The 26,102-nt window shown below is 42.1% G+C and overlaps 6 protein-coding genes across 8 annotated transcripts; 1 reads left to right on the forward strand and 5 right to left on the reverse strand.

The window, feature by feature from the left end:
* Positions 1 to 104: 104 nt before the first annotated feature.
* Positions 105 to 1,517, reverse strand: LOC124198113. Of its 2 annotated transcripts, XM_046593788.1 has the most exons (6): positions 1,152 to 1,517; positions 961 to 1,088; positions 745 to 881; positions 565 to 683; positions 321 to 501; positions 132 to 238 (listed from the first exon to the last, which is right to left on the reverse strand). In XM_046593788.1, the coding sequence occupies exons 1-5, from the start codon at positions 1,392 to 1,394 to the stop codon at positions 367 to 369; spliced, it is 762 nt and encodes a 253-aa protein (XP_046449744.1). In that variant the 5' UTR covers positions 1,395 to 1,517; the 3' UTR covers positions 132 to 238; positions 321 to 366. The 2 variants fall into 2 exon arrangements, with proteins under 2 accessions (XP_046449743.1, XP_046449744.1); XM_046593787.1 differs by having other exon boundaries at positions 105 to 501; positions 1,152 to 1,515.
* Positions 1,518 to 1,725: 208 nt separating this feature from the next.
* LOC124198117 lies at positions 1,726 to 3,168 on the reverse strand. Of its 2 annotated transcripts, none has more exons than XM_046593794.1 (5): positions 2,787 to 3,168; positions 2,604 to 2,731; positions 2,320 to 2,540; positions 2,140 to 2,258; positions 1,726 to 2,042 (listed from the first exon to the last, which is right to left on the reverse strand). In XM_046593794.1, exons 1-5 carry the CDS (start codon positions 3,012 to 3,014, stop codon positions 1,851 to 1,853), a joined length of 888 nt encoding a protein of 295 aa, XP_046449750.1. In that variant the 5' UTR covers positions 3,015 to 3,168; the 3' UTR covers positions 1,726 to 1,850. The 2 variants fall into 2 exon arrangements, with proteins under 2 accessions (XP_046449750.1, XP_046449749.1); XM_046593793.1 differs by having other exon boundaries at positions 2,125 to 2,258.
* Positions 3,169 to 3,219: 51 nt separating this feature from the next.
* LOC124198114 (serine-protein kinase ATM-like) lies at positions 3,220 to 12,959 on the reverse strand. Its single transcript, XM_046593789.1, has 11 exons — positions 12,679 to 12,959; positions 11,830 to 12,620; positions 10,926 to 11,757; positions 7,076 to 10,861; positions 5,535 to 7,007; positions 5,198 to 5,478; positions 4,468 to 5,120; positions 4,084 to 4,406; positions 3,934 to 4,013; positions 3,630 to 3,871; positions 3,220 to 3,552 (listed from the first exon to the last, which is right to left on the reverse strand). Exons 1-11 carry the CDS (start codon positions 12,889 to 12,891, stop codon positions 3,368 to 3,370), a joined length of 8,859 nt encoding a protein of 2,952 aa, XP_046449745.1. The 5' UTR covers positions 12,892 to 12,959; the 3' UTR covers positions 3,220 to 3,367.
* A 387-nt stretch (positions 12,960 to 13,346) lies between these two features.
* LOC124198116 (WD repeat-containing protein 74-like) lies at positions 13,347 to 14,961 on the reverse strand. The gene is made up of 6 exons (XM_046593791.1): positions 14,805 to 14,961; positions 14,507 to 14,741; positions 14,231 to 14,447; positions 14,069 to 14,170; positions 13,901 to 14,004; positions 13,347 to 13,834 (listed from the first exon to the last, which is right to left on the reverse strand). Exons 1-6 carry the CDS (start codon positions 14,884 to 14,886, stop codon positions 13,396 to 13,398), a joined length of 1,179 nt encoding a protein of 392 aa, XP_046449747.1. The 5' UTR covers positions 14,887 to 14,961; the 3' UTR covers positions 13,347 to 13,395.
* A 1,226-nt stretch (positions 14,962 to 16,187) lies between these two features.
* Positions 16,188 to 17,363, forward strand: LOC124198118 (glutathione S-transferase Mu 1-like). Its single transcript, XM_046593795.1, has 5 exons — positions 16,188 to 16,348; positions 16,419 to 16,556; positions 16,649 to 16,831; positions 16,895 to 16,990; positions 17,057 to 17,363. The coding sequence occupies exons 1-5, from the start codon at positions 16,313 to 16,315 to the stop codon at positions 17,255 to 17,257; spliced, it is 654 nt and encodes a 217-aa protein (XP_046449751.1). The 5' UTR covers positions 16,188 to 16,312; the 3' UTR covers positions 17,258 to 17,363.
* A 38-nt stretch (positions 17,364 to 17,401) lies between these two features.
* On the reverse strand, positions 17,402 to 25,831 carry LOC124198115 (adhesive plaque matrix protein-like). The gene is made up of 5 exons (XM_046593790.1): positions 25,547 to 25,831; positions 25,163 to 25,317; positions 24,704 to 25,093; positions 22,699 to 24,644; positions 17,402 to 21,685 (listed from the first exon to the last, which is right to left on the reverse strand). Exons 4-5 carry the CDS (start codon positions 22,834 to 22,836, stop codon positions 17,957 to 17,959), a joined length of 3,867 nt encoding a protein of 1,288 aa, XP_046449746.1. The 5' UTR covers positions 22,837 to 24,644; positions 24,704 to 25,093; positions 25,163 to 25,317; positions 25,547 to 25,831; the 3' UTR covers positions 17,402 to 17,956.
* Positions 25,832 to 26,102: the final 271 nt, after the last annotated feature.

Raw genomic sequence — 26,102 nt, forward strand, 5'->3', positions numbered from 1 at the left:
ACAAGTTGTCTGTTGCCATTCTCAAAATTCATTTGTAAAATGATTGACTTAAATTTTTATTTGTTTTTAAAATAATAAATCATAACCAAAATTGAAGTTTTTCAAGTTTTTAAAGTTCTTTTTATTATAAATGACAACGAAATGACGTAATTGCTGATGACATAGATACAACTTATATCAAACATCCGGCAACTCTTAGATAAAGAGGGCGCAATTTTTAAATGAAAAGGAGGCCTACCTGTTGAAAAATCAGTTTTTGTGGTAAATAAATGCAAGCTCGAAATTAAGTGTGCATAACTGTACAGCATAATGAAACTCACATATTACTTAACAAAGCAAATATGTTTGAAAACTGAAATACAGCGATTATTCACTAGCAATATCGCCACGACAAGTTTTATTTTCCGATGAGGTCTCACTACTTTTAGAAGCTTGCTGTTCTTCGGTTTGGATTATTTGCTCGATTGGATTCTGGCTGTAATATACCACTAGCGGTGGTGTCTGTAAGAAAATGGCAATTATAAATCAAACAGTTTACAGAATGGTATTGAAAGCAACACGTACTCGAAGTTGAAAGGACATGTCGAGCGTTCTACCGACAAAACCACCACAACAGGCAGTTGACAAAAACAGTAACACGTTTAGAAATACCAAAATAGATTGCAGAATTACAGTGGCTTCTCCTGAAATAGAAAATTAATTTTTTATTTTTGCACATAAACATAAAAAAAACTATTACCGTACCGCATTCTCCAATCCATTCTTTTGCTCTCCCAGACGCACAAAACCTTGAGTACATTTCAAGTCCAATGGTATTTAAGATAACTACCATGGCCGAAAATATGTTGAGAACTGTCGTCATTACCATGAAATCCAACAAGCTACAAATCATTTTCGCCAAAAGACAAAAGAAATAGCCCTATAAAGTTTGCATTAATTCGACATAAAACTATGGCTTACTTTCTAGTGCTCTTCTGTTGGGCAGCATAGATTCCGACAACACCAGTCGCCACACTTAGCAATCCAATCCAAATTCCCGAACCGAGAAGACTTGGAATGTAAACATTTTGAATAGAAGACAGGGTAATCTAAAATGTATCAGAAACAACAATAAAAAAATACCAAAGCGAAGATGATGAGAGATTGTATACCTGAATAATCATTAATATGAGACCGATCGCGAAGAACATGTAGCCAAAGCTGCGAATGCCCCTTTCTGGGAAAACAAACGATTCACGGCTCAATCTCTGGAATTCTAAAATCCACTTATTCAGCTTGGTCTGATGTTCGGCAGAGTGGATGTCATCTTCAGCCCTTAAATAAATCCTGCCAGGAAATTCCATCATTTTTACGTTGATAGGTGATTCTGTTTGAAGAAACTCGTCTGTCTGCATTCAATGGCACGTATTCCGTCTTCTTCGTCAACTGGAACTAGACTTGCAGTCGATGGGTCAACGAGGATTAGTGTCATTCCTCGAACGTTAATTCTTGGAATACTCTACGTTGATGTTCCGTTGCACAGATGTCTAAATTCTCAAGGGAATAATAAAGCGTTAAAATAATAGCCAACTTTTGACACCACGAAATACGGATTTTCCCTCGGATTTTCCACACAAATAATAATAGCAATTCCAAGTAAAATAAGGTAAAAAACTATGTCCAAATTCAATAAAAATACTCTAACCCAAACAATATTTCTTTTTGAACGAATAAACAAAGTTAAAATCGTTACAGTTAGGCTTTATTGATAAACATTTCCTAGTAAAACCACACAATCATCTAATGAAGTTGGAATGAAATGAATGATTGAAGATACTAAATTTTAAATTGGCTTGAAAAACAGCAAGTTTTTAGGGCACAGCTGGAGTATTGAATCCTCCGCCATGGTGTTCGTGTCCTCTCTCTAATCCTGGATGGTGTAGCTTCTCCATCATTTTTTCAGCAGCAACTCCAGCAGCTCCGGCGCTTGCAGCTGAAGATGCGCCTGGTCCGCTTTTGTCTACTTCGACAGTATCGCTATGATAGATCACTAGCGGTGGTGCCTATATAAGAAATGTAATCATTACAAAATAATTCAAATACAAATTTAACTTTAAAGGAAAAAATCGTCTTTTTGTACAGAACCTGGGTCGGACTTACGCGAACGCTGTAAGACGAGTTCAGGGCCCGACAGATGTAAGAACTGCAACTCGCCGATGTCAGAAAGAGAAGGACGTGAATAAAGACCACAATGCCCATGAGTATGAATGATGCTTGATCTGTTCAATGAATTAAATGGTTTGAAAATAAATCGTAACAAACAGAATTAAACTAACGTACCGCATTCGCCGATCCAATTCACGGCGGCAGAGGACGTCGTCGGCTGTTGTCCGGCAGTAAGTTCCGTTTCATTCTTCCCGCTTGTTATCAAATTTTCCTTCGTAGGTATCATCGACTTGAAGCATAGCTTTGTATACATTTCCAGTCCAATGCTGTTAAGAACGATGATAATAGCCGAAAGAGCGGTCGAAATCAGAGCCATGATGTTAAAATCTAGTAGCCTGTTGCAAAACAAAAATCTTTCAATTTCTCTTCCAGTTAATTTGAAACCAGCCACAAATTACATTGAAGTACTCAGCCTCTTAGAAGAAACCCAGCCAACAGCACCCGTAGCCACGCAAAACATGCCGATCCAGATACCAGAGCCGAGGAGACTTGGCACAAACGCATAGCGCAATGACGACGAGGCGATCTGTTAAAAAATTACATTTAATAATGCCAAATGAAGATGAAAGGATCGTTTTTACCTGGATCAAAAGAGACAGCAATCCAAGCACTAGTAGCAAAGTTGAGAAAGTGCGTACGGTTGGAGTTGGGAAGACGAAAACCTGGCGGTTCTTCTCGTACTCTTGAATCCAATTCTGCACGCGGGCTTGATGTTCAGGAGCCTCGGCATCTTCGTTGGTCGTACGGACGTAAACATGTTGTCCTGGAAATTCCAGTCCCGACGCCGCACTCTTTCTTTTCGTTGCCATCTTCCTGTTTTACTTGTCCTGGGAAAGAAAGAAAGGAAGTTGTGTCTTCGACAGTGTTCAGGGTTGGAATGACATCGGTATTGAGGAATCAAAAAGAAACGATGAAAATAGAAAAGTGTGACGACGGTTCGATGATTCATTTGACGTCGTACTGTCGCCTTTTTTTCCAAGAAAAATCGATTTCGATCTCGACCTGTTGAATCTCTAAGGAGAACCTTCTTTTTTTTATTCAAATTCTTGGGAAACAATATATATTCACAAACACGATTTTTTTAGGGTGATATTTAATTTAGGAAAAACAATTAAATGGAAAGGCTTATAACTTTCGTATCTGACGTTGGCACACAATTCAATCAGGCTTGAGGTCTCCAGCCGTGGAAAATACGGTACAAATTCGCTGGGTCGGTGGCCTGCTGTATAAGTAAGTTTACTTGACCTCTCACCGACAGAGGAGTTCCCTTTTCCACTCCCCTGAGCTTCTGACTCAGACGAACCAGAGTCCGTTTGGCCGACTCGTTTACTTCGTTATCTACAGACTCTGAAAAACAAAAAAACAATTACATGATCTGCGGGAACGATTCTATTAAGAGCCGAGATAAAGAAATAGACGAATACCGTCGTCCGCAACAATCTCAGAGACGTTAGATCCACGACGTTTGCTAAGACTCTTTTGTTTTTGCTGCAGAGCGGCCGCTTTTTGCGGCGTAACTGTCCATACATAAAGCGGGTCGTAGAGAAGCACTTCTAGTAACGTTAGGATGCTATCTTGCTGCTTCCGCATCACCTCCATGGAGAATTCACAGCACCGACGGAATATGCCCTCTACTCCCAAAACGCCCATAGCATCGACTATGTCGCTGATTTGTTAAACAATTTTAGAATTTTAGATAAAACGACAGATAAAATTGTAATTAGTTACCGAGTTAGACGGAATGGAACTGCTTCCGGTATAGGCAAAACTGTCCCTTGATCAAAGGCAATGCCGAGATCGATGTGAATCTGAAAAACATGACGACAACAAAATATACACAACTAGAAACAATTGAAAAAGATATTTCCCTAGAGTTACCAGTTCGGCTGTGTGTTCGTCGATAAGAATGTTCTGAAGATGGCGATCCCCAAGGCCAAGGATATAGCCGACCATGGACGAAGCAGCAGCGCTACGAGTGTAACTCAATCGCTTTTCAAACCAAACGGAAGGCGTTGAGTATTGTTCCAGGAAAAAGTGTCTGAATACGGGCGGGAAGCGCGCACATATTTCTCGATAGCGCTGGAGTCGCTCGTCTGAACTTTTAATGTTCATTAGATTGGCCATGTCCTTCCTGGCTTCTTCGGACGTTAAGTCGCCTGGCTTGGCGTATCGCGAATGAGCGCCGGATTTGCCATCTTTTCCTGTAAAGTAACACATGTGATCAACAACTTGTCTTCAATGAAATACAGGAAATAAATGTACCCAAAAGGAAAAATCCAATAGGATTGGTGCCTTCGCACCATTCAAGTAGACCACTTCTTCTTGATAAAGGCACCACTTTGTACGTCCTGATGTTCAATTTGCGCTGTCTAGTCTGTTCATCTTGCTCGAGGAACAGATTCATCGTAGAAAACACTTGTTGCATAACGGCATCCTGACGCAAGTCATCTTTCCCCTTGAGCAGCATCGGGCGAATCTTGCCATCCGTTCCCCGGCATTCCATTTTCTTTGGAGCGTTGATACCGCCCACCAAGATGAAATGGGGATCAAAAGAGATGATGCCAACCACCTGATCCTTTCGGTAGACACCGTCGGGGTTGACGGCTAACGAGAAAGTGGGAACAGCAACATCTTCCAGATTGTTCATGCTACTCAATTCGACTGGAATTTTCAAAGCGTCAACACTGCGATCCTTGACGTTGACTTCCTTATTGGCCAACCGGATAAGACTGGAATGCAGCTGTTCCAGTTTCTTGCAGCGAACTCCTTCCTCTGGTCGCTTGGCGACTTTTTGGATCAATTTCTTCGCTGCTGTCACGCGATCCTCATCCGGACGTTGATTCGCTGACCGGGAAGTTTCTTCAATTTCCTTATCCTTATTGGTCATTGCCAGAGCTAAGATGACAGGAAGCGTACTTGATGACAAGAAACAAAATAGTTAATAAGCAAAATGTATAAAGGAATATGAGAAATGTGATTAGAGAAAACTAACTGGTGTGGATGTTCCAGGGCGCATTTTTCAATCAAATTTTGCAACAGTTTGGGGAATTCGTCGTGATAGAGTTGCGGATTCAGTTTGGAAACAAGCCGAGCAGCCAATTGCGGAAGAACGGGTATAAAATGGTACGATGGTATTTTGGGTAACCAAGCCATCATCAGTTCAGTCAGTTTCACGTTGGTTCTGTTGTCGAACCATAAAGAAATCAAACGCGAAATCCTCTTATCGTAGGAAATGTTGGTGTTTTCTCCTGCCGCTTCCTCTCGAATTCCCACCTAAAATACAATCAAATTGGAAATAAAAATTGATTCAGAAATCCGACTGAAATTACCAAATAATTCTCGGCGGCTTCCAGTAAGTACGATTCCCTCTCTGTGAACAAGGTTTGAAATTCGCTCATGTCATTTGTAGTTTCGTTGGTCATGAAGAGATTGGCTCGCCTGACTTCATCTTTGTTCTCATCCGGTGCGCTGGCTCTCATTTTCTTCAGCTCGGCCGCTTTGCCCTGGCGGATCTTGGCCAGTTTTTGCTGCGTTTCAAAGTCTCTTGATTCAATGTAGCTTTGAAGGTCTTTGTAAAGGGAATCGGCGTAAGCCGCCAGGACTTGGCGCGCATCGGATACGTGGTGCGATGAAGGATTTTCTTTGCCATCTAATCCGCTCCATTTTTGACGTGTTTGGGTGGCCAGGGCTGCTTCCAGCGATTTACGAAAGTAGAGGGAAAGAATCTGTCGAGGATTTTCAGAGCGGGTTTCGTGCAGCCATTGGCCGAGAAGATTCAAAACCGTCGGGTAAATCGGATGAGGGATTGTATCGTCTTTCAAAACTGTGGCCAAGGAACGCAGAGTATTTAGTGCTCGATCTCCGTCTTTGCGCTGCCATTCGGTCAGTGCCTTCTCCAGACTGAATTTCATTTTAAGATCTCGACTGAGATCTGGAAGCGTCGATAGTTGCGAAAGGCACCGCCCAGCAACTGGATAGTTTCCATACTGGCGAGCTTTACGACAAGTTTCCAGCAAAGTGTTGACCAAAGCTGTTCTGGTTTCAGAAGAACGCGGAAAAAGTTCTTTCAACATGACGGCCCGAAGAGTCAAAATTGGCTCCAAGTAGCTGAAATCGCTAACGGGTAACCGATCCTGTGCCCACTTTTCTTGAAGGGAGGACAGTTTCTTGTCGCACTGATCGATATCCTCGACATCACACACCATTCGCAACAGCGTCAAGGAAGGATAAATAATTCGGCAACTTTCCAAACTGCCGGCCTGACAGAGTTTTTCAATAACGAGTGAACGTGACTGGGACACGCTGTGGACTAATTCTGCCTGATCACCTTGTTTCAAAGCCACAAGTGAATTGAAGAGCAATTGCTGAAATCCTGGTTTCTCTTCCATGTCCGTTTCGCGATGTTGGCTCCAGTTTGAAAGACGCCAAGCGCATTCGTATTGGTATTCCTTGACGGCCGGGCTGTCGTGATTGGAGGTGACATCGGACAAAGTTCGGTACAGTCCGCAACGCGACAAGGCAGAGAATGTCAACATCTGTTGATCTTCAGACTCCGTGTAGGATCCCTGGGCGTCGTAAAACTCTAGAGCTCGGAACCAATCCGATTCCTGTTCGTAGCGGCGGATGTCAGGTAAACATTGAAATCCAGTTCGACCATCCGGCTCACCCGTGCAGGTATAAGCTTCAAACAACAGGTCCTGAACTGGATGCATTTTCCGATAGCCGCTAACGCCAGCGTCACTCAGCGGTTCCGAGTGGCCAATAATATTCAATCGATCCAGCCAAATCTCGGCGTACATGATCTAAAAATAAATGTAAATACAATCAATCTTAGCGTACGATCGTAATAATTTGAAAATTCTGGATTTACCGTGCTGAAATAGGCGCTGCATGACTGAGATGCTCGAGCAACATCGTAGTAATTCAAAGCGAGTCGGAAATTACGTTCCCAGGGTGAAACGGTTTTCTTGTCGCTTTTCTGTGAACGCAGGTGCTGGACAACTTGAAGTACTGTCTTGACCGACGGTTCGGCCATCTTGTAGGGCCCGGCTAGAACACTGTTGATGTGTGTTGAGAGGACATCTCTTATGCGCTCTTCCCCGCACGACAGCATTGCACGAACGACAAACGGCAACAGAATGGAGCAGAAATCCGATTGGAGACGGCAAACGGGCAAAAGATTAGCGAAAAAATTGGGAGTTCTGAACGATCCAATCATCGTGCAAGTTAACCGGACTATCCAAGAGTGTCCAGCTTGCGTCCACAGCAAGTCGTCGATGTTGTTGTCAAAGTACTGGGTATCCATGAAGAGACTTTTCTTTTCTTTTGGAGTTTTGGATCGGAATGGTATGAGCAGATTGCGCAATGGCCAGGAATACTTTTTTGACAGTTGGACAAAGTTTTGACCTTCTACGCTATCCATGGCAGCTTGCATCACTCGGCCGGAAACACTGAGTAGTGGGCACTCATCGGCGAACAAGTACCGCACTAACATGGGGAAGACGGTCACAGCTAAGTGGAGCGTGGAGCTACCCTGAGCGTGATTTTCCATTTGACCCTGAATCGTTGTCGTATCTGGAACAGGTGTGTCGGGTTGAAGGATCAAAGTCGTTAGATCGGACGGCCCCAGTTCTCCTAAAGCGGCAGCGACTGCTTCCGCTAAAATTGGCTTTGTTTTGCCCAGTTGAATCAAACTGCAGATGAGGCGGTGTAGACTACTACGGATACAATCTGAAGAAGAGCTGTTTCTATTTTCCAACTGGGCGTAAAGTTGCATCACTTCCTTCTTCCGGTTGGCCAGCAATTTGGCTAAATTTTCTACACTTTCGACTGGAATGTTGTCGTGATCTAATTGATCCACCAGCCCTAAAAAGACGCCAATCTCTTCGTCCAGTGTGCGATTCCGGTTCTGTTTGCTCTCTTCCAGTGCTCTGCTCAAGTGGGCAAACTGTTCCAAATTAGGAAACGGGCTCAATTGATCGGTGGAATTTCCAATTTCCTTTCGATGTTCCACGATAAGGTATTCCAGGATTTCGATGGCGAGCCATTGGAGTCTTCCGGAAGCTTTCGCTAGAGGCGTAACAAAGCCAACAATCGTCACCAAGAGCTGGGCAACAATATCCGGACAGGTATTCATGACCTTAACAATAATTCCTTTCACGATGATCAAAGCACCTCGACGTAGAGTCTCGTCCGTCTTCTCCTGGCGGATTATATGCCCCATCCGGTGAACCAAAGAATAGAAAACATAGTAGAGCATCGTCTGTTGATTTTCTTCCGTGGAGTTGACTAGCAAATCAGATGTTATTGCCAGGTTGACTAGCGCTTGCTGCTTGTCCGTCAACCGACAGCCAGTCTCATAGGCGACAAACAACTCGACCAGTAGAGTATGGACTTCCCACGGATTTGTTGCAGTCCACAGGGCAAGATGTTCAAATGGTTCAACGTTGGCATCAGCGATAACATCGGGCGAAAAGTGTCGAATAGCTTCGATGACGGCAGATTTCTCGAACCGGAAGGATCCAGTCAGCGGAAGAACTATTTCAGGGCCAAAAAGTTGGGCGGCTACGTTGGAATCGTGAACACTACAGAGCAAGCGAATTACTAATTCCAGTAAGTTGTTTTTCAGGGCTTGACTGATGCGACTTTTATCCTGAATAAGTTGTTGGATCTCTTGATATTTGGTTTGAGCAAAACGATTGAGCGTTACCGGCGTTTCAGATCCTTTCAGCTTGGCTTCGGAGAGCCGGGGCAAGATTTTAGCCACTATGGCGGCCAGATGATGGCATAACAAATCGGCGACATTCAAGCCCATTAAATCCGCCAAGTTAGAAATTTTCAGGGAATCTTTTTTCAAAAATACCATGGGTACGATGACATTTTGGTGTTTATCTAGGAAACTGGTCAAGTTGGAACAATGGTAAATGCCGAACGGAAAGTTCTCCAATTCTTCAGTTTCGAACCACCGATCCAGAAGAAACTCGAGTCGAGAATCAAGCCAGGCATAACAATCTAAATTGAGTTGGCGGGCGGCCAGTTCTAGGGCACGTCGGACGGTTTCAGTTTCAATTGAATGATAACGAGCAAAACGAAGCATCATAACTAAGGTGGTCTTCTCCGCCCAAGGACTTTTAACGATGATTGAACTCAGCAGCTGAAGGATCGATGCGGATCGGGTGGTTACATCTCGTTGCTCATCCACTGCGGTTAATTCTTTGGTGACTATTGATGATGAAAGAGCAGCCAAAAGACTGTCCTGCCAACTTGTCGACGTGATGTTACCGTAGTCAAATAGCTGTTGTACCGCCTGACAGGTAGCTATCACTGTGGAATTGAACGGACGATTTAATCCAGCCAATGCTTCCAAACAGATTGGCGAAATGCCGGTTGCTTCGATAGTCCCAGCTCCCCATTTGAGCCAGTTGGCTGATGGCGAAAGGTTGGCAAGACATCGGTAAAAGGCTTCTTCAACTGGCGGGCCGAACATTTCATCTTGAATATCTGTCTGGAACCGAAGGAATAAACTGATGATTTTGGCTTTTGAAGAGGAGCAACCGACATTGGAAACATGTGCGGTGAGTTGAGGCAGCAAATGCAGAACGGCCTCTGCGGACTCGTAGTCGTAAATGAATTGGAGTCCTATTCCCGACATCAAATCGACTAGATCCATGACGAGAATGGCATCTAGCGCTTCCAAGGGAGCCCGGATATAGGTTCGAAGTAAACAGAAGCCCAACTGAAGATGATAATAGGAGGTCGGATCTGTTCCAGCGTTGGATAACGCATGCATGAGATCCGTCTTCATAGCACAATAATCGGGACGAATCGCTTCAGAATGATCGACTGGACTAGAAACGGTGGATAATAGACGATAAAAGTCCACTTGCCACGCCTCGCCGTCTGTCAAAATGCAAGAGTCAAACAGACTGGTTCTTTTCTCTTCTTGAGTTTGATCGGCGATCTGAACTGAAGGGTGACTAGCGCCACCTCGGCGGATTTCACCAAAAGTGTCATCTCGTGACTCGGCTCGAGATGAGGCGTTTACAAGTTTGCTGAAACACAGGTCCCAGATCGCCCGACGGAGAAAGTCTTCACCTGCCTGTCCAGCTAATTCGATGTCGAGAAGGGTTGTAAAAAGTTGGAGGCACTGACGAGAATAGACGGAGTCTTCTGACAAGACTAAGCGGCAAACAGATTTCAGAAGGGGTAAAGCATTATCACGAAGTTTGGACGTGTCGGATAGCAAGCCCGACAGAACGACATTGCGAACTAATGACAGGAAGCAAATGGCGTCATTTAAAGCCGAAAGCATTTCACTGGTAATTTTGTTGTAGTTTTCTAAATTCAGCGCCATTCGGACACAGAGATCGTTCATCAAGCAAAGTTGATCTACCAGAATCGTTGAAGACATCGGGCAGCTAGCTAGTGGCCGTGATATGATGGGTTTTGACAGTTCTAGTAGATTTGTTTGATCCAACAACTCGACGAAACGAAATTTTGACTCCAGACGGTGACATTCAGAGTCGAACTGGATCGGAGCACTAAGTTGCACGAGATGAGAGGGTATGTCGATGTTTTGGACGATTGGCTGTTTCATAGCGAGAGCAGCCAGTAACCTGAAGTGGAGGTTGGCCGTACTAGTACCGTACTCTTTACTCTAAAATAAAGTAGAGGAAAATCATTAACAAAACCACTAGTTTGAAATGCTTGAAATTCTATACCTTGCAATTCAATAGCCATTCAGTTAGCAAAGAGCGGATGGAGCGGTCTCCGACTGGATCTCCCAGTCCGTTCCAATTAATGCTTGATGAATTTCTGTCCTTACTCTCAGATGGCTGAACGAAACCCTGATCGGGAAGAGTGTAACGATGCAGAAAAGAAGCAAGGCAAAGCATGGAATGACGATCGCATGGTACGGAACCGCCAGGACGGCCTAGGACCTGAGCGATTTGACGAGCCATTGGTTCTGATGCAATTCGATAAAGTAGCAAAGTCGCGATCAGAAGGAAACTCTCTTGGTGGCACTGATGAGCAACCACACATTTCCAAATCGATTCCCATAGTTTGGATACATTATCTAGCTGGAGAGAAGACTGGAGCAGTTCCTTGCTGTCTTGACGCCGTTCGAACAACGAGATGCAAACTATCCGAAACAGTTTAAAGCAGTGGGACATCATTTCGTATTGGCGGCAATCGTGAGTGTGTACTACGTCGACCACATAGTCCAGAAATTCTTTCATCTCGTGAGTCTGAGGAAAATCAGGATAAATTAAGACCAAATGCGTTGTGATTTGGAGCAAGGGAATGGATTCACTGGTAGCCCCCATCGTTCTTAAGCGTTCGGTTAACTCCGAAAGGCCCGACATCAAGCGTTTCTTCTTGGCTGACGGGCCAGAAATTTGGGAAGTAGATGTTTCATCCATGATGCCCATTCGAGTGACGTCCATGGTTAAATCTGACGAGGAGAAGATTTGGCGAGCTACACGTACAGCCAGCGTAATTGTGTTTGGTTCCAATTCAAGGACCTTTTTCTCTGCCGTCCTGTTTCGTTGGCTATATATGATAAGATAAAGAAATTGGTGGTTAAAATAGCCGTAGAACATTTTATACAGAAAGAATTCTTACGTGTTTGTTTTAACGACAAAGTCGATCAAACTGTGCAATCGGCGCATAGTTCGTAACCAATCATCTGGGCTTCCCGCCACCATAAAACCAATCTCATTGGCTTCGACTCCGCAGGGATGATGGGCGACCATAGCCAGAATCGAGAACTGAACAATTAATTCAATGTCCTCTAAATGATCGTGGCAAAGATCAAGGAATGTGTTAAGCGTAGTTTCGGTCAGCTGGCACAAAAGAAAACGATCTTCAGAACCAACAGAAAACGCAAGCTGAATGGCTGAATCGATCCAGATCTTGATTAGATGATGCTCTTTTTGCAACATGGCTTTGTTGTTCAGGTTATCAATAAAAAATTGCAGCTTTTTTCTCACTTTAAGTGAAATATCTGATTGGAGTGTACCATGATGCATGACATAATTTAGAAGACTAGCTATGGAGACATAAGTAACATTGTTGGGAATGTGGCTTCGTAAGATTTTCAAGCTCATGAGAAAGATACTCAGCCAAGAATTTGGTTTTAATTTTGACCAGTATCCTCTTTTGGATAATATTTCACGATTTAGGGCTGTTAAGTGATCCCTGCCAAATTTTTCAAGCATGAATGGGTCCTTTAATGCAGTCAAGCAGTGGTGAAGTACTATATCCACATCAAGTCTAGGTTTTCGTTCACCGGCCAAAACAATCACATTCAACAGACTACTTGCACTGAGTTTAAGATGATTTTCTCTTAACGTCTTCTGAGCTTGACTAAGCACTTTTCCTTTTGCTTCATCTTGCTTAAATTTCTCTACCTCCTATATACAACATAAAGTCAGAATAGGTAAATTTTAAATATACTTTTAACAGAATCACCTTGCTCATGTAAGCAATGGCCGCATCGAAGACGTTGTTCCAAGTAAACCCATGACTTGCATCAGTATTATCATCCAGTACTGAAATGTAATTTTGATTGCTCAACAAGATGTCAAGGGTTTCTGCACTTTTCCTCCTTTCAGTAATTTTCTCACTTCCCATACATTTGGATGTTTCAATGATGGACGATATTTGAAAGTCTCCATTCGCCATTATTAACCGAAACGACGAAAAGTAGAGCACGTGCGTCTGTTGAAGGACTGAGCCGGAATCAAAACAAATCGAAATTTTACAGATTTCGCCGCTTGGCGGCGAGGTTGCATTGCTACACGATATGGTAAAAAATACTGTTTTTATTCTATTTTTATTATTTCTCAACATTTTTAACTTAGTGATTTTCCTATTTTATTAACTGTTTGGAATCACTAAACTATCGATGTTCAATTTCATGCAGGATAAATACAGTTCAGCATAAGTGTCTTCCTAGTCCATAGGTATGTTCGTATGTTTTACCAGTCATGAGACGTTTTACTTCAAATTTCGCTTAATTTGTTTTACTTTAAGCATTCGCATAAATAAAGGCTCGTGAAAAGCGACTTGAATTGTAAACTTAATCATAAAGTTTGACTACACGGCAAGAGTATAAAAATTAAATAAATTCCATGAGATACACGCTTTAAGTTTATTCAATAAAAAAAGTCAAATCATGTAGCCTAACTAGGATACTGTTCTTCTTTTTTTCCTCAAACCGCAGTTTTTAATTGGTGAAACTTTAATCGCTTCTTTTTCAACTTGATCTTCAATTTCAGTTACTGTTCTATCTTTGATTTCTTCCATGGTATTCCAAAATGAATCTTTTTCAACATCAATCGCTTCACCACTATCTAATTCCTGGTCGATTATGATTCCAAAATCTTGGCGCATCAACACGGCATTTAATCTAGATTTCAAGTAACTTTTGTGGAGAGGAGCTTGTCTATCTAAATGATGTACACGGACAAAGCGATCAAGTCCAACACTAACAACCAAGGGTTTGGTAGGATGACACACCATCTGTCGAATTGATCCGGTAAACCCACGGTAAGCATGGACAACTTTTTGCTGGCGGAAGTCAAAGAGCAGCATTCTCCCTTTTCCGCTGCCCACAATAACTTGGCTGAAAAATGAATGAAGAATAATGTTTTAACTATTTAAGTACTTGATTTGTATAAGAATAATTTACTTGGGTCTAGAAGCAATGGTTATACAGGTCCATGCTTCATCTGCTTCGGGAACGCAACTAATTACAGGTCGACGACCACGAGACTTGGGATCATAAAGGCGCACCTGCAAATGTAAAATAAAGTATTAAGGATATATTTGCAACCAAAAAAAAAGCTATATAACTTACAAAACCATGTCTTGAACTAGTGGCAATTTGTTCAGAATTACGAACAAATGCAAGATCACTGACCCAAATTGGAACTGGCAAGTCCAAGAAGTCATTTTTAACCTACACAATAAATAACTTTAATTAGTTCAGAAACAAAAGATACTAGTAACTTTTAACTACATTTTTTGCTTTGAATACAGGATGCTGAGAGTTTTCCATATCCCAAAGTTGGAGGTCATTTTTCTTACCACCAGTGGCAACAATGTTTTTGGTGAAAGGAGAGAGACGCATACAACACAGTCTCTCTCCTGTGTTAAGAGCGTGGAATTCAACCTGTTGACTGGATTTGAATTTCCAGAGCTTTACATCTCCACTTTCAGATGCAGTGATAATAGATCTGTGGAAACATTGAAATATTAAGTTATTCTGAAGTAAACCAATTGGCATTATGCTTACTCATTGAGTTTTCCCACTCCACGTAGGGGACCTTTCCCAAAAGGTGTCTCTACACACCCTGAGAATCCTTTGAATTCGGAATCATAAATTTTCACCTTCTGACCTCTAAGGCCCAATAATATTTCACTTTCTTCTTCATTTCCCCATGCCATACATGTTATCTCTTGTTGACGATCCAGCGACTGTAAACTGTTAAGGTTTTTGGCGATGGTTTGCTGATTGTTGAAATTGACACCTAGCAAAAATATAATTTTATTTGCATTCTTAATATTTGGATAACGAATATTTAACTTTTTACCTTTAAACAATCCAGTTTCCGCCCCAACATAGACATTGAAATCTTGCGTTGAAGACATTGTGTCAACCGAGCAGCATGGCATGGCATAAAATTTAAATGATCGTCTGCTTCGGCACAAATGTTGCCAAACCGTTTTAATGGCACCGAAGAGGCAAAGGCGGTTTTAGAAATTTTAGAAATTGAATTAAAAATTTCAAAGATAATTCGTGTCATGATAAACTCGTTGAAATCTGAAATCGTTGTTCTGATAATCTTATTTTATGTCTTTCAAATCAACACTGGCGCCAGTGACAGAATAAGGCGGGTCGGGAAGCTCGGAATGCCGTGAGCGTGAGAAGGCGTGATAGTTTTTGCTGATAAGAATGTGAGATTTGGTGCTATTTTTATTTTATTTTTTTGAACGAGCGATAATATATCGGGAATCATCAGGTAGATCACATTTCACACAAATATGTGCGGGGTTCATAGAGAAATCTGGTTGCGCATATTTTTAACACCTTATTAACGTAATTTCATGATCGGGAATTTTCATTCTCACCTCATCCTTTTGCCGAATAAAGAAACTTTTTTAAACAATGGTGAAGGAGTTCTCAACCTAGATTTAAGCCATTCCTACTTCCGATTAAATTTACTTCCCATGTTCATAGCTATTGTTCGGTACATCCGTGTTTGGTCCACTTGACTTTGCAAATCAGGCCAAACATGATTAATAGTATCCATAACACGCAAGACAGATTTATAATTAACTAAACCAGAATTTCCCATTGTAGTCCCGAACTTGTTACTGTTTACGACAACTGTATCATTTAACATTTATTTGTATTTACTGCTCCGCTTCCAACACGATATTTCATAGAAATTATCAAGTCGTGCAAATTCTTTTTTTTCTCTCGCTGCTATCGTTGTTGTTTTTATTTCAATAGAAATGTGACAGTACCCTCCGGAGACATTTATCTACACATCGCAAAATGACTTTCATTTCGTGTAGTACTATACGTACTACGCTTTGGTTATTATTATTGCTATCCCGGTTACTTTGTACTCGGCGGTTTGTATCAGACGCCGGCCGAATTACAGTTACATCCCGGCACGCCAGCGCTCGTTTATGAATGAATAGTCGTCTTTTTTCTCTTTTGTCTGTGTCGCCAGACTGGAAAACGATTGTCTGCGAAAGGGCTCTGTAGCAAGACTGTTGAACTTTTGCGTCCCATTTTGTTGTATTTTGCATTCCCTCGAGCGCAACGTCCGTATTTAGTTACCCGTGCAATTCCGGCATTTTCTCTCTTAAAATTTCCTCCGCATCACCGCTTCATGCAAATGCGTCATCTTCTTAGCCTCGAGCTAATGCCACAACAAAAACTTACCTTTTCAGTTTATCTTATCAATATACAATAGCCATTTTCTTGTCTGAACTCTGAAAGTCCTTGAAACAAGAACTTGGCGTTCAGTTCAAACTTGATTCTCAACGCAACAAGTCGCTTTTAGTACTTCCCGTTTTTCTAATCAAAATGTCAGTTCGTTTAGGATACTGGAATATTCGAGCGGTAAGTTAAAATACCTAGAAATATTTAACTGTAACTGGTTAACTTAAATTTGCTGATCTGGTGTCTATAGTACGCCCAGCCGATTCGTCTCTTGTTGGCCTATACCGGAACGGAAGTAGAAGAGAAACGCTACAATTTCATAGGAGCAGAATGGGATCGCAGCGAATGGCTGAACGAGAAATTTTCCCATGGTCTTGATTTCCCAAATGTAACAACACATAATTTTCCTTATCGATTGTTGTGCGCAATCAACGCAGCATCAGCCATTACATTTGGGAAATTTCCTTTTCTTTTTATCAGCTTCCTTACTACATCGACGGGGATGTCAAATTGTCTCAAACGTTCGCTATTTTGAAATATCTGGGACGCAAGCACGGCCTGATCGCTAAAAACGAAGCTGAACAAATTCGTGTTGATTTAATCGAAGCCGAGGCACTTGACATGCGCTCACGATGGGTCGCACTTTGTTACGGACCTAATTTCGTGAGTCAAATATTTTTTGGTGAATTTCAGATGGAAGTAAAATTATTATGATCAAACATTTAGGAAACCAACAAACCGGAATATCTAAAAAATTTGGCTCTAAAGTTGAAAGAATTGTCCGACTATTTGGGAAGTCACAATTATTTCAGCAGTGATAACGTAAGTTCTGATAACGGAGCGACGACGTTTCCCCTGTGCTAATTCCGTGTTGTTTCAACTTTTTAGATCACGTACATAGACTTTCTGATGTACGAATTGTTGGACCAAAACAGTCATTTGGAGTCTACAGTTTTGGATGAGTTCCCTAATTTAAAAGCTTTTCACGCTCGAATCCAGGGATTGGAACAGATCGCGGCTTACATGAAATCGGATAAGTTTCTAGCCCGTCCACTCAACGGCCCCATGGCATCATTTGTTGGCAATTAATTACAATCACCCAATTGATGCTGATACTTTCACACCATCATTTATGGGTTTTCCACCACAACGCTAAAATTTGTTTGGTCACAATAAAATTAATTAACAGGTGAAATATGTTCGGTTTCCCCAAAGAAATTAAAGCGCCCGATATAAAACGCACACACTGCAGTGTATTAATAATCTCTATACGTATACCAAGCATATATAATTTCTGTTTTTAGAAAAATTTCTTTTTGATATGGGAGCTGAAATTTGAGTAGGGATAATCACATGAGAAAACGTTTGATTCACGATTAGCAATGAATTTTATGGATGAAATGAAAATGTCAGACTTACGCCCTTTACGAATGAATACGCCTTTTTATTATGTAATGAAAAAAAGCGACGAAAGGAGCGCGCGAAATAAGTGAAAACTGGTTAGTTTTATTTTTTTTTTTTTACAACCGCGATTTCCTGAAAAATAGGACGCGGCTGTACTTTCTTTCGATGCTTTCAACCTGAAAGGAAGAGTCCGTAGTAAAAAAATAAAGGGGAAAGACGCATTCACACAGTTACGCACCTAAATGGCTGTTGCTTCGCTGTTGTTTCCCTTTGGATTTCTCAAACGGTGATTTCACTAGCCGAGGAAGAAAATGCAATTTTCTCATGATTCTCTCTTTTGTTATATCCAAAGGGAAACAAATAAGCTTTGCTCTTTTTTCGCCCTCATTCCTCTACGGGTTTGTCCTCCAACTCGGCCGAATCGTAAACGAGATCTAATCGATCGATTGGAATAGAATTCAGACTCCATTCCATCATGTCCTCCATCGTGATGGCATGATCTCCAATCTCGTCGTTTTCGCGCTGACTAGTGACGGCTAGATTCAGGGAATCCGAGGCGATTAGATCTTCATCGACCAGAGTTTTGTCATTCTGTCGGGTAACACGTTCGGCAGTCTTTTGGACAAATCGGACTCTTGGAGGGAATCGAATTCTTGGCGAATTGGTTCTCGGCACAGCTGCGACGCTACTATTTTTGCTGGCAACTACTGGCGCTTTTTCTTCTTCTTTCACCAACACCGAAACAGAACTTTGAACTTTTTTACTTGCCGGCATGATGGTCAGCGTCCCGTTGCCTCGTTTCAGTGATTTGACTCGAACTCGCTTCTTCTTCTTCCTGGTGCCGGCCTTTGTCGATGGTTTAGGAGTCGTTGTGGTTGTTGTTGTGGTCGTATAAGCTGTTGTAGGTGTTCTGGTTGTTGACGGAATCTCTGTAGGGGGTGCCGTAATCGATGGAAACTCTGTGGGTATCATGGTGGTCGTCGGGATGTCCGTTTGATAATCCGTCAGGGCATAAGGGACGGTAACATCTTCCACGATTTTAGGAGGAGGACTCTTATCGCGGACGCGCAACAGCAACGGAGGGATAATACCGTCATCAAAGAAAATGACATCTGAATCTGAAGTGTTGCTTGAATAAAATTCTTCTTCAACAGGAAGAAAACTCTCCAAATCAGATATCTGGTCCTCGTCGGGAAGAACGGTGACAGAAAATGAATCGTCATGTTGGTCTCTTATTTTGCTGTAGCCGCGGATTGACTCACTTGGACCATCCTCTTCTAGCAGTGACGTAACTGTAAAGTCGTAGACGGTTTCTTTCTGAGACGGCTGCTTTCTTCTCGGTTGTGTACGTTGGCCGTATTCATCGTTGGATGTCGTCGACCCTTTGAATTTATATTTAGCCAATAAAGGCGAATGTTCTTGATCAGTCGGTTTTTCGGTTTCTGGCTCGACAGGAACTTGCACCGTAGAGACTGGAACTGGACGATTGTTAATTGGTCGAGTGATCTTGAAACGAGGAGGACTGTTTTCGTATTTCGGTTTTCTGGATATCGGTTGATTCACTTTGTACTTTCGAACTGCATCAGGTTTCTTTGTTGTCGTAATTTCCTCTTGTTCCCATTCCGGGGGTTCTGTTGGAGCTTCGCCTTCTAGAGATTCGTCTAGCGTCGTTGTAACAAACGATTGATTTCTGGGGTTGAGAATTGGACGGATTGAAGTGATGGTGATTCCCGGAGGTGGGTAGGTTGCAGGTGAGTAGCCAGGAACACCGTAAGGTCTTTTTTCCGGTCGGTAATTTGATTCCGGTGTAAGGTATCCAGGCTTTAAAACAGGACGAATTGGTTGTCCAGGTCGCGGTGGATAATATGGAGGGCGGTAACCGTTTGGCTGCTGATTGGCAAATGGACGCGGTTGATACTGCGGTCGGTATTCTTCATTATATTGCGGTCGTTGGGGCGGATAAGAAGGTGCGGGTTCCGGTTTCTGTTCGGAATCATAAGACACGAGCGGTTTATCTGATAAGAAAGTTGTAGGCTCATATTCGGGTTTCTCTTCCGGATCGATCGGCTCCTCAGGTTTCCGCTCGGGTTCGTATGATTCATCCGGTTTGTTTGAAAAGAAAGTTGCCGGCTTTTGAGGTTCAACCGGCCTTTCAGCATAAGATGGTGTAGCTTCATACTGAGGCTTCCGTTCAGGCTCATAAGGTCTGTCGGGTTTGTCAGGATAAGAAGGAATGGGTCTATATAATGGTTTCTGTTGGGGTTCGTATGATTCCTCCGGCTCATTCGAAAAGAAAGTTACAGGTTTACGAGGCTCTTCTGGCTTCTCTGGATAGACTGGCGTAGTTTCGTATTGAGGCTTCTGTTCAGGCTCATAAGGTCGGGTAGGTTTGTCAGGATAAGTAGGAATTGGTTGATACGAAGGTTTCTGTTGGGGTTCGTATGATTCTTCTGGTTTATTCGTAAAGTAGGTGACAGGTTTCCTATCGGGTTCATCCTGGTCGATCGGCTCTTCAGGATAAGATGGTGTAGTTTCATATTTTGGTGGTTTCGGTTCATAAGGATTAACAGGTTTGTATCCAGCTTTCTGTGGAGGTTCATCCTGGTCGATTGGCTCTTCAGGATAAGATGGTGTAGTTTCGTACTTGGGCGGCTCTGGCTCATAGGGTTTTACAGGTTTGTATACCGGCTTCTGTTGCGGTTCGTAGGACTCCGATGGTTTGTCCGCATAGGTCGGCAAAGGTCTTTGTTGCGGCACATAAACTTCAGCTGGTTTAGCAGGGTAGGCGGGTTTCTGTTGCGGTTCATACGGTTTAATCTGTTGCTCCGGATAGAAAGGTGGGGCCTGATAAGGCGGTCTTTGTTGGGGTACGTATGGTTGCGCAGGTTGGTATTGCGGTCTTTGTTGTACGACGTACGGATCAACAGGATCGTAAGCAGGTGAAGCCTTAAATGGTTTTAGGGGTGATTCAGTCGGTTTGCTTGGATAAGACGGAGTTGACTGATAGGATTGGGGTTCGTACGGAGGATATGGAGGTCTGGTAGGAGCTGGTTCATAAAGAGGGGTCCATTGATTACTGGATGGTTTATCCAGATAAGGACGAAGATTTAGTTGTTGAGGAGGCCGGTTTTCTGCTTTAGGGGGTGCAGTCGGTGGGTACCGTTGTGGTGGGGGTTCCTGTTGGGGACGCTGTTCATTTTGTTGTTGTGGAATTGGATTAGGACGAACTGGTCGCTCCAAATTCGAAACAACTTGCTGATGTTGATGAGGACGATTTTCGTAAAACTGATCTGGTAAATGGAATGGACGAATCGGCTGTGCAGCCAGAGTTTTTGGTTTTTCTGTAGGTTGGTAGAATGGATGATAAACGTTTGGATCATAGATTATGCTAGCTTGTTCCTCAAATTTTTGAGTGCTTTCTTTTGGAATGTAAACTGGTGGATCTGGAAACTTATCTGGACGAGGAGCAGTGTAGATTGGCGGTGGAGTCGTAGGACGCGGTTGCTGTTGAGCAGCGTACGGCTGGGGGATGTAAACCGGTGGTGGAGAAGAAGAAGATGCAGAAGCAGGACCTTTAGGTGGATTACGATGAAGTGGTGGAGAAGAGGAGGGTGTAGAAGCTGGATCTGTCGGTGGATTACGATGGAGTGGTTTTTGTTCTATTCCGCCAGGAAAATTGGATGGGCGATGCTGTTCAGGTCGCTTCCGCCCATCTTCAAGTTCACGCCCTCTAATATCTGTCGGAGTAGGATGAACGATGAAAGTGTTCACCTGACTGGTCACAACTCCTTGATAAGGTTGCGTCGGGAACGCGTGTTTGCTTAATGGAGGCTGACCGGAATTCTGCAGAGGAAATTTATTTCTAGGCGGATAGATCGGTGGAACATTCGGACCAGGTTCACCGCTTACAGGAGTCTGCAAACTTCCAGTTGCAAATCCCCAGTGAGATTGTTCCGAGCGTGGAATATCGTGCGGTCCATTCTCGTAACGTACAGTGGCCCGGTAGCCGTCATCATCAGCTACATAAGATACAATTTGCCATCGATTATCTGGTAAAAAAATCCTATATTCTCCTCGTGTTCTTCCTTGTTCGAGTTTCTGAGAATGAGTCGACTGCAAAAAGGTAAAACAAAACAATTTTTAGAAAATGAGACGATTTATAGTAAACCATAAACTTTTGAAAAAAAAAACGGCAAATATTAGTAAATAAACAAAACTTTCGCCGTCATACGCAACTGCTGCAAGTCCGGCTGACATATTAAATGTTATTTGAAACAGTTCACGCCCTCATATCTTCTCTTTTAATGTTCCAAAAATAGGCAACAGAGAAATTGTCGCATTAAAAGGCAAGCGGAAAGGCACTAGAGCGGTTGTTTATAAGAGAAAAGCACACAAAGCGCGATGTTATGCTACTGTGTGTGTACACACGGCATATGGGCTCTCGTTACGGTCGGAAACATTAGGAGTGAAAGTGTGGCGAAAAGCACCGAGCCTTTACACACGCAAAAGTCAGTTAGCATAGCATCAGCGGCGGTATTGTTGCGATGACAAGTGGGTGACCACCTGCTATTCCCCAGATCACTTTTGTTTTCCCTTTCTACGCATATAGAGATGATATCTTGCGTAAGTGTGCAGAAACAATCCCACCCACAAAGAAAAAACATAAAAACCGCCCGCAACCACAGACGGAATATGTCGGTGACTCTTTTCTCATCTCAAAATAGTGAATAAAGAAGTAACCACGCGTCGTGCTGACCAAAACAAAGGGAATTGTAGAGTTTTTTCGTCGCCTGTACAAAGATTTCACTCTCAATCACAGCTCGTTAGTGAAAATGTTATGAAAAGAAGAAGGCGGGAAGAGAGAGAGAGAGAAGAATCCCACCACAGTATTCGGAACGTTGTCATCAAAAGATGTAGAGAAAGTAATTGCGCTTTTTGTGGTTCGATCAATTCGTTTCGGGGCAATGAGTTAACCTATTGCATTAACCGCAAACAATATTTTTATCCTTTTTTTTTTGCGAAATGGAAATTAGAAAGCTTGCAAAGTTGTCATGAAATTTTAACAGAGGAGAAAATCTAATCGTAAAAAAATAGATGTCACTAAAAGAAATTGTGTTTTCACGTACCCTTTTAGATTCGTCGGCTTGTTGATCGTCGACTGTCTCTTCGGTGATCCCAGTTGCGGAATTGGAAACGATCAGCAAAAGAACGATCCCAAATGTGGAGAGAAACATCGCCGACGTACACAGGGATATCCGCGCCATCAGCTGAAGAAATTATATTTTCTTCTTTTCGTGTTGCAGAGATGAAAAGAAAAGAGGCGCCGGCTGAGCACAAAGAGAGAAGAAGCACGAATGGCAAGACTTTGCTAAAGGAGAAGCCCTTTATATTAACTTCGGCAGTCTCCAGCGTTTCGTTTGGGGGATACCCGCCCCGATGTTGGGCCTCCCTCTCTCTCTCTCTCTCGCGCGAAGAAGACGAAACTTTCTCCGTGATAGCTCCCTGTTATAATAAATGGAAAGGTAAGAGCGAAACAACAGAAATATCAATGGGAAACGGTCAATTAAAAATCGTTGGGACAAAACGCACCGATGAGAGAGAAAGAGAGAGGGATTATGGTTTTTTCCTCATTGTTTGACTACGTTTTATACATGCTTATCTTTTCTCCGACTGATTTCCAACTTAGTGGACCACACAAAAGCTCAGCTTTTTACATCAAACAAATATATTCCTATCATAAAAATAATCTACGGAAGGATAACTAGAAAGTAGTTTCTGTTTCAATGAAATGGAATCGCCCAACGGTATCGGATGTCGAATACCAGTTTTACGATCGTTGTAAAAATGGTCAAATCGTTTCAGATAGGTGTTAAACCTTGAACAGGAGCCACTAGTGAAATACAAATAACAATTTAAGGGCAACAAAGAATGTCCAAAGTAATATATAGCTCAACACCCAACGACATTAAAGTGTCATCTTCTTATTTGACCGTGTCAATTGCGTAATGAGTAAAAACCTGTAATTGAAACCGAACCAAATGATAGAGTAAGAGAGAGAAAGTTGACAGGTGTGTTAATTTAAGTACTACGTGCTCCTCGTTGAACACACGGCAACGTTCAGTCTAAAAAAAAGAAGAGGAGGGCATTTAAAAAACATTAACCGCGTGAATTACCGCCTAGTACATGAGGGACCCGCGTACAGCAAAAGAAAGGGAGATCTAAAGGAACCTGATAAATGACTCTTGGGCAAGAAGAAATTGTGGATGATATGGTGGTTTGCAAAATTATCTCAAACGGATGAGTAACGAGGTCTTCGTTTCGGTTTTGAATTGCGAGACTTGTGCGATGGCATTAATTCATCTTCCACTTTCTTTCAGATAAAACCGCGCCCTTGGCGATCCAGTCTACCGTCAAATGTCAATGCATTGTTGACCAACACGATACATTTACTTACTGACAGTGGTCAAAGAACCGCCAATCCATCTGTAATCTAAAACATCGGGATCAAAAAGAATTATTAGAAAGTGGTGGCAAGGTTATCTAAAATACGCAAGAATGCGTTCCGGATTTATTCACCCAACAGTTAAAAGAAGAGAACGGTACATTCTAAAAATGTACGCTAAAGTAAAAAAACAAGATGAAATTTAAGTTTAGAGCATCTTGGTAAAAGAATACTTTTGAAAAAGGTAATGAGGTGAGTTGAGGTTTAAAATCGTGCAGCAATATACACTGACAGTGTAAAAATTAATCAAACCACATAATAAGGTTAATTGTTCGAAGTTCCATTTTGCTCGCTGTAGTCGTAAATGCCATTGGGATCCGGGTACACGTACTGAGGGTATAATGGGTAAGGCATTGAATAGTTAGGCAACAAAGGCTGAACCTGATTTAATCGCCAATCAGATAAGAGAGGTTGATCCATTAGAGGAATAAAATCCGGTGGTGGAAAGTAATCATTAATTGGCCAAAATGAAGGTTGTCCTGTTCCGGCCGAACGCATCATCCAAGTATTTTCATCTGCCATATCTACTGAATATTGTCCGTCGTGATGTTGTTGGTACCAAGCATTCGGCTAAATGTAAACAAATGAATATCATTTAAAAGTGTCGATGAGGTTATGAAGTGCATTACCTCAGAGTTGAATATTGGCTGCTGGAAATTGTACGTGCCGGGTTGGAAAGTCAGCGAAAAAGCAGTAGGCACGACGACGGAAGAAGTATTAGCGTCGACATTGTAATCAGTTGCCAGATTTCCATCTATTTCTGGTTTAATGGTTTGTTGTTCCTGTTGCCCGTCAACACTTTCATCCAAGGATGATGAGAGATTGTTCGATGTCATAGGAAGTGGGGTCATGTGCAGAAGTGGAGGAGGTGCAACAGTAGGCAATTTCCAATAACTAATGCATGGACGAGAGCCGTCAATGTCATGTGCCTCCTCACTGATGGGAGCTTTAAAGAAACGGCATCGACGACAGATTTTTCCCTCTTTAGAGTCACGACGGCGACGATTGCAAAACCAATTCTTTAATTAAAAAAAAAAATAAATTAGCTATCTAAAGTTTGAATTACGAATAGAAAAATGTTACATTACTTTAGCTTGTCCAACTGACATAAGTAAGTCTTTGCACAGGGTCTCGAATTCTAACTTTGAAGGGTAGGGATTACTTCGGTAGACGTGATCCATTCCTTTAATCATACCTTCAGTCAAGAGGATTCGTTTTGCTGTTGTCCCATTGATTTTAGGTTCTGAAGATAGTGAAAAAATATGTAATCTAGGTCGAAAATCGCCCATCGTAAAGAACATGAAATCGAGGTATGAAGGTTCGTCATTGGTTTCTTTCACCACGTGGTGCAACAGTAAATCGTAATGTAAAACCCCACTTTTCAATAATTCGTATGGTCCGTAAAAAGTATGCAATACAACATTCCCAAACATGTAGCAAACAATTCACACAATTAAGAGTTAATAACTTACCACTTTTAACTGGCTGCAGGTCCATGATTCAAGCTAACAAATTTCCAAGATGGAGGACTATGTTTCAACACTTGATCGAATTCACCATGAGGGCTTTCAGCAACTTCTAAACAAACAGAATTTCCTATTTTTTTTTTTAGTCACCAAACTTCACTTTGAACGAATAAGGCAGCAATAAGTGGCAAATTGATTATTTGGGAATACATGCATCAACTAGACGTCGATCGTCGTATCAGATTACCGAACAACGAATGACCACATGACTTTTCAACCCCTCGCACTGAAGATTTCTGGAGGGAAAACGAACCAGAGAGTAGAGAGAGGAGGGGTAGAACGTTAATTTCTTTTTTCACCACCATGGCGTTGTTTTTTTTTTATTGAAAAGACAAAAACTGAAAAACCAGTTAAACTGTAATAATAAAATAAAAAGACTATTCTCTAATAGAATGTAGTATATTATTCAAGAAAATAATATATTGATGAAGAGCAAAAGACACACAGGGTTGAGAGGGGCAATAACGAATTGAACACGGAATTTGATGAGGTACGGTGGTGA

This window comes from Daphnia pulex, chromosome 7 (genome assembly GCF_021134715.1).
Source record: "Daphnia pulex isolate KAP4 chromosome 7, ASM2113471v1".
NCBI lineage: Eukaryota > Metazoa > Arthropoda > Branchiopoda > Diplostraca > Daphniidae > Daphnia > Daphnia pulex.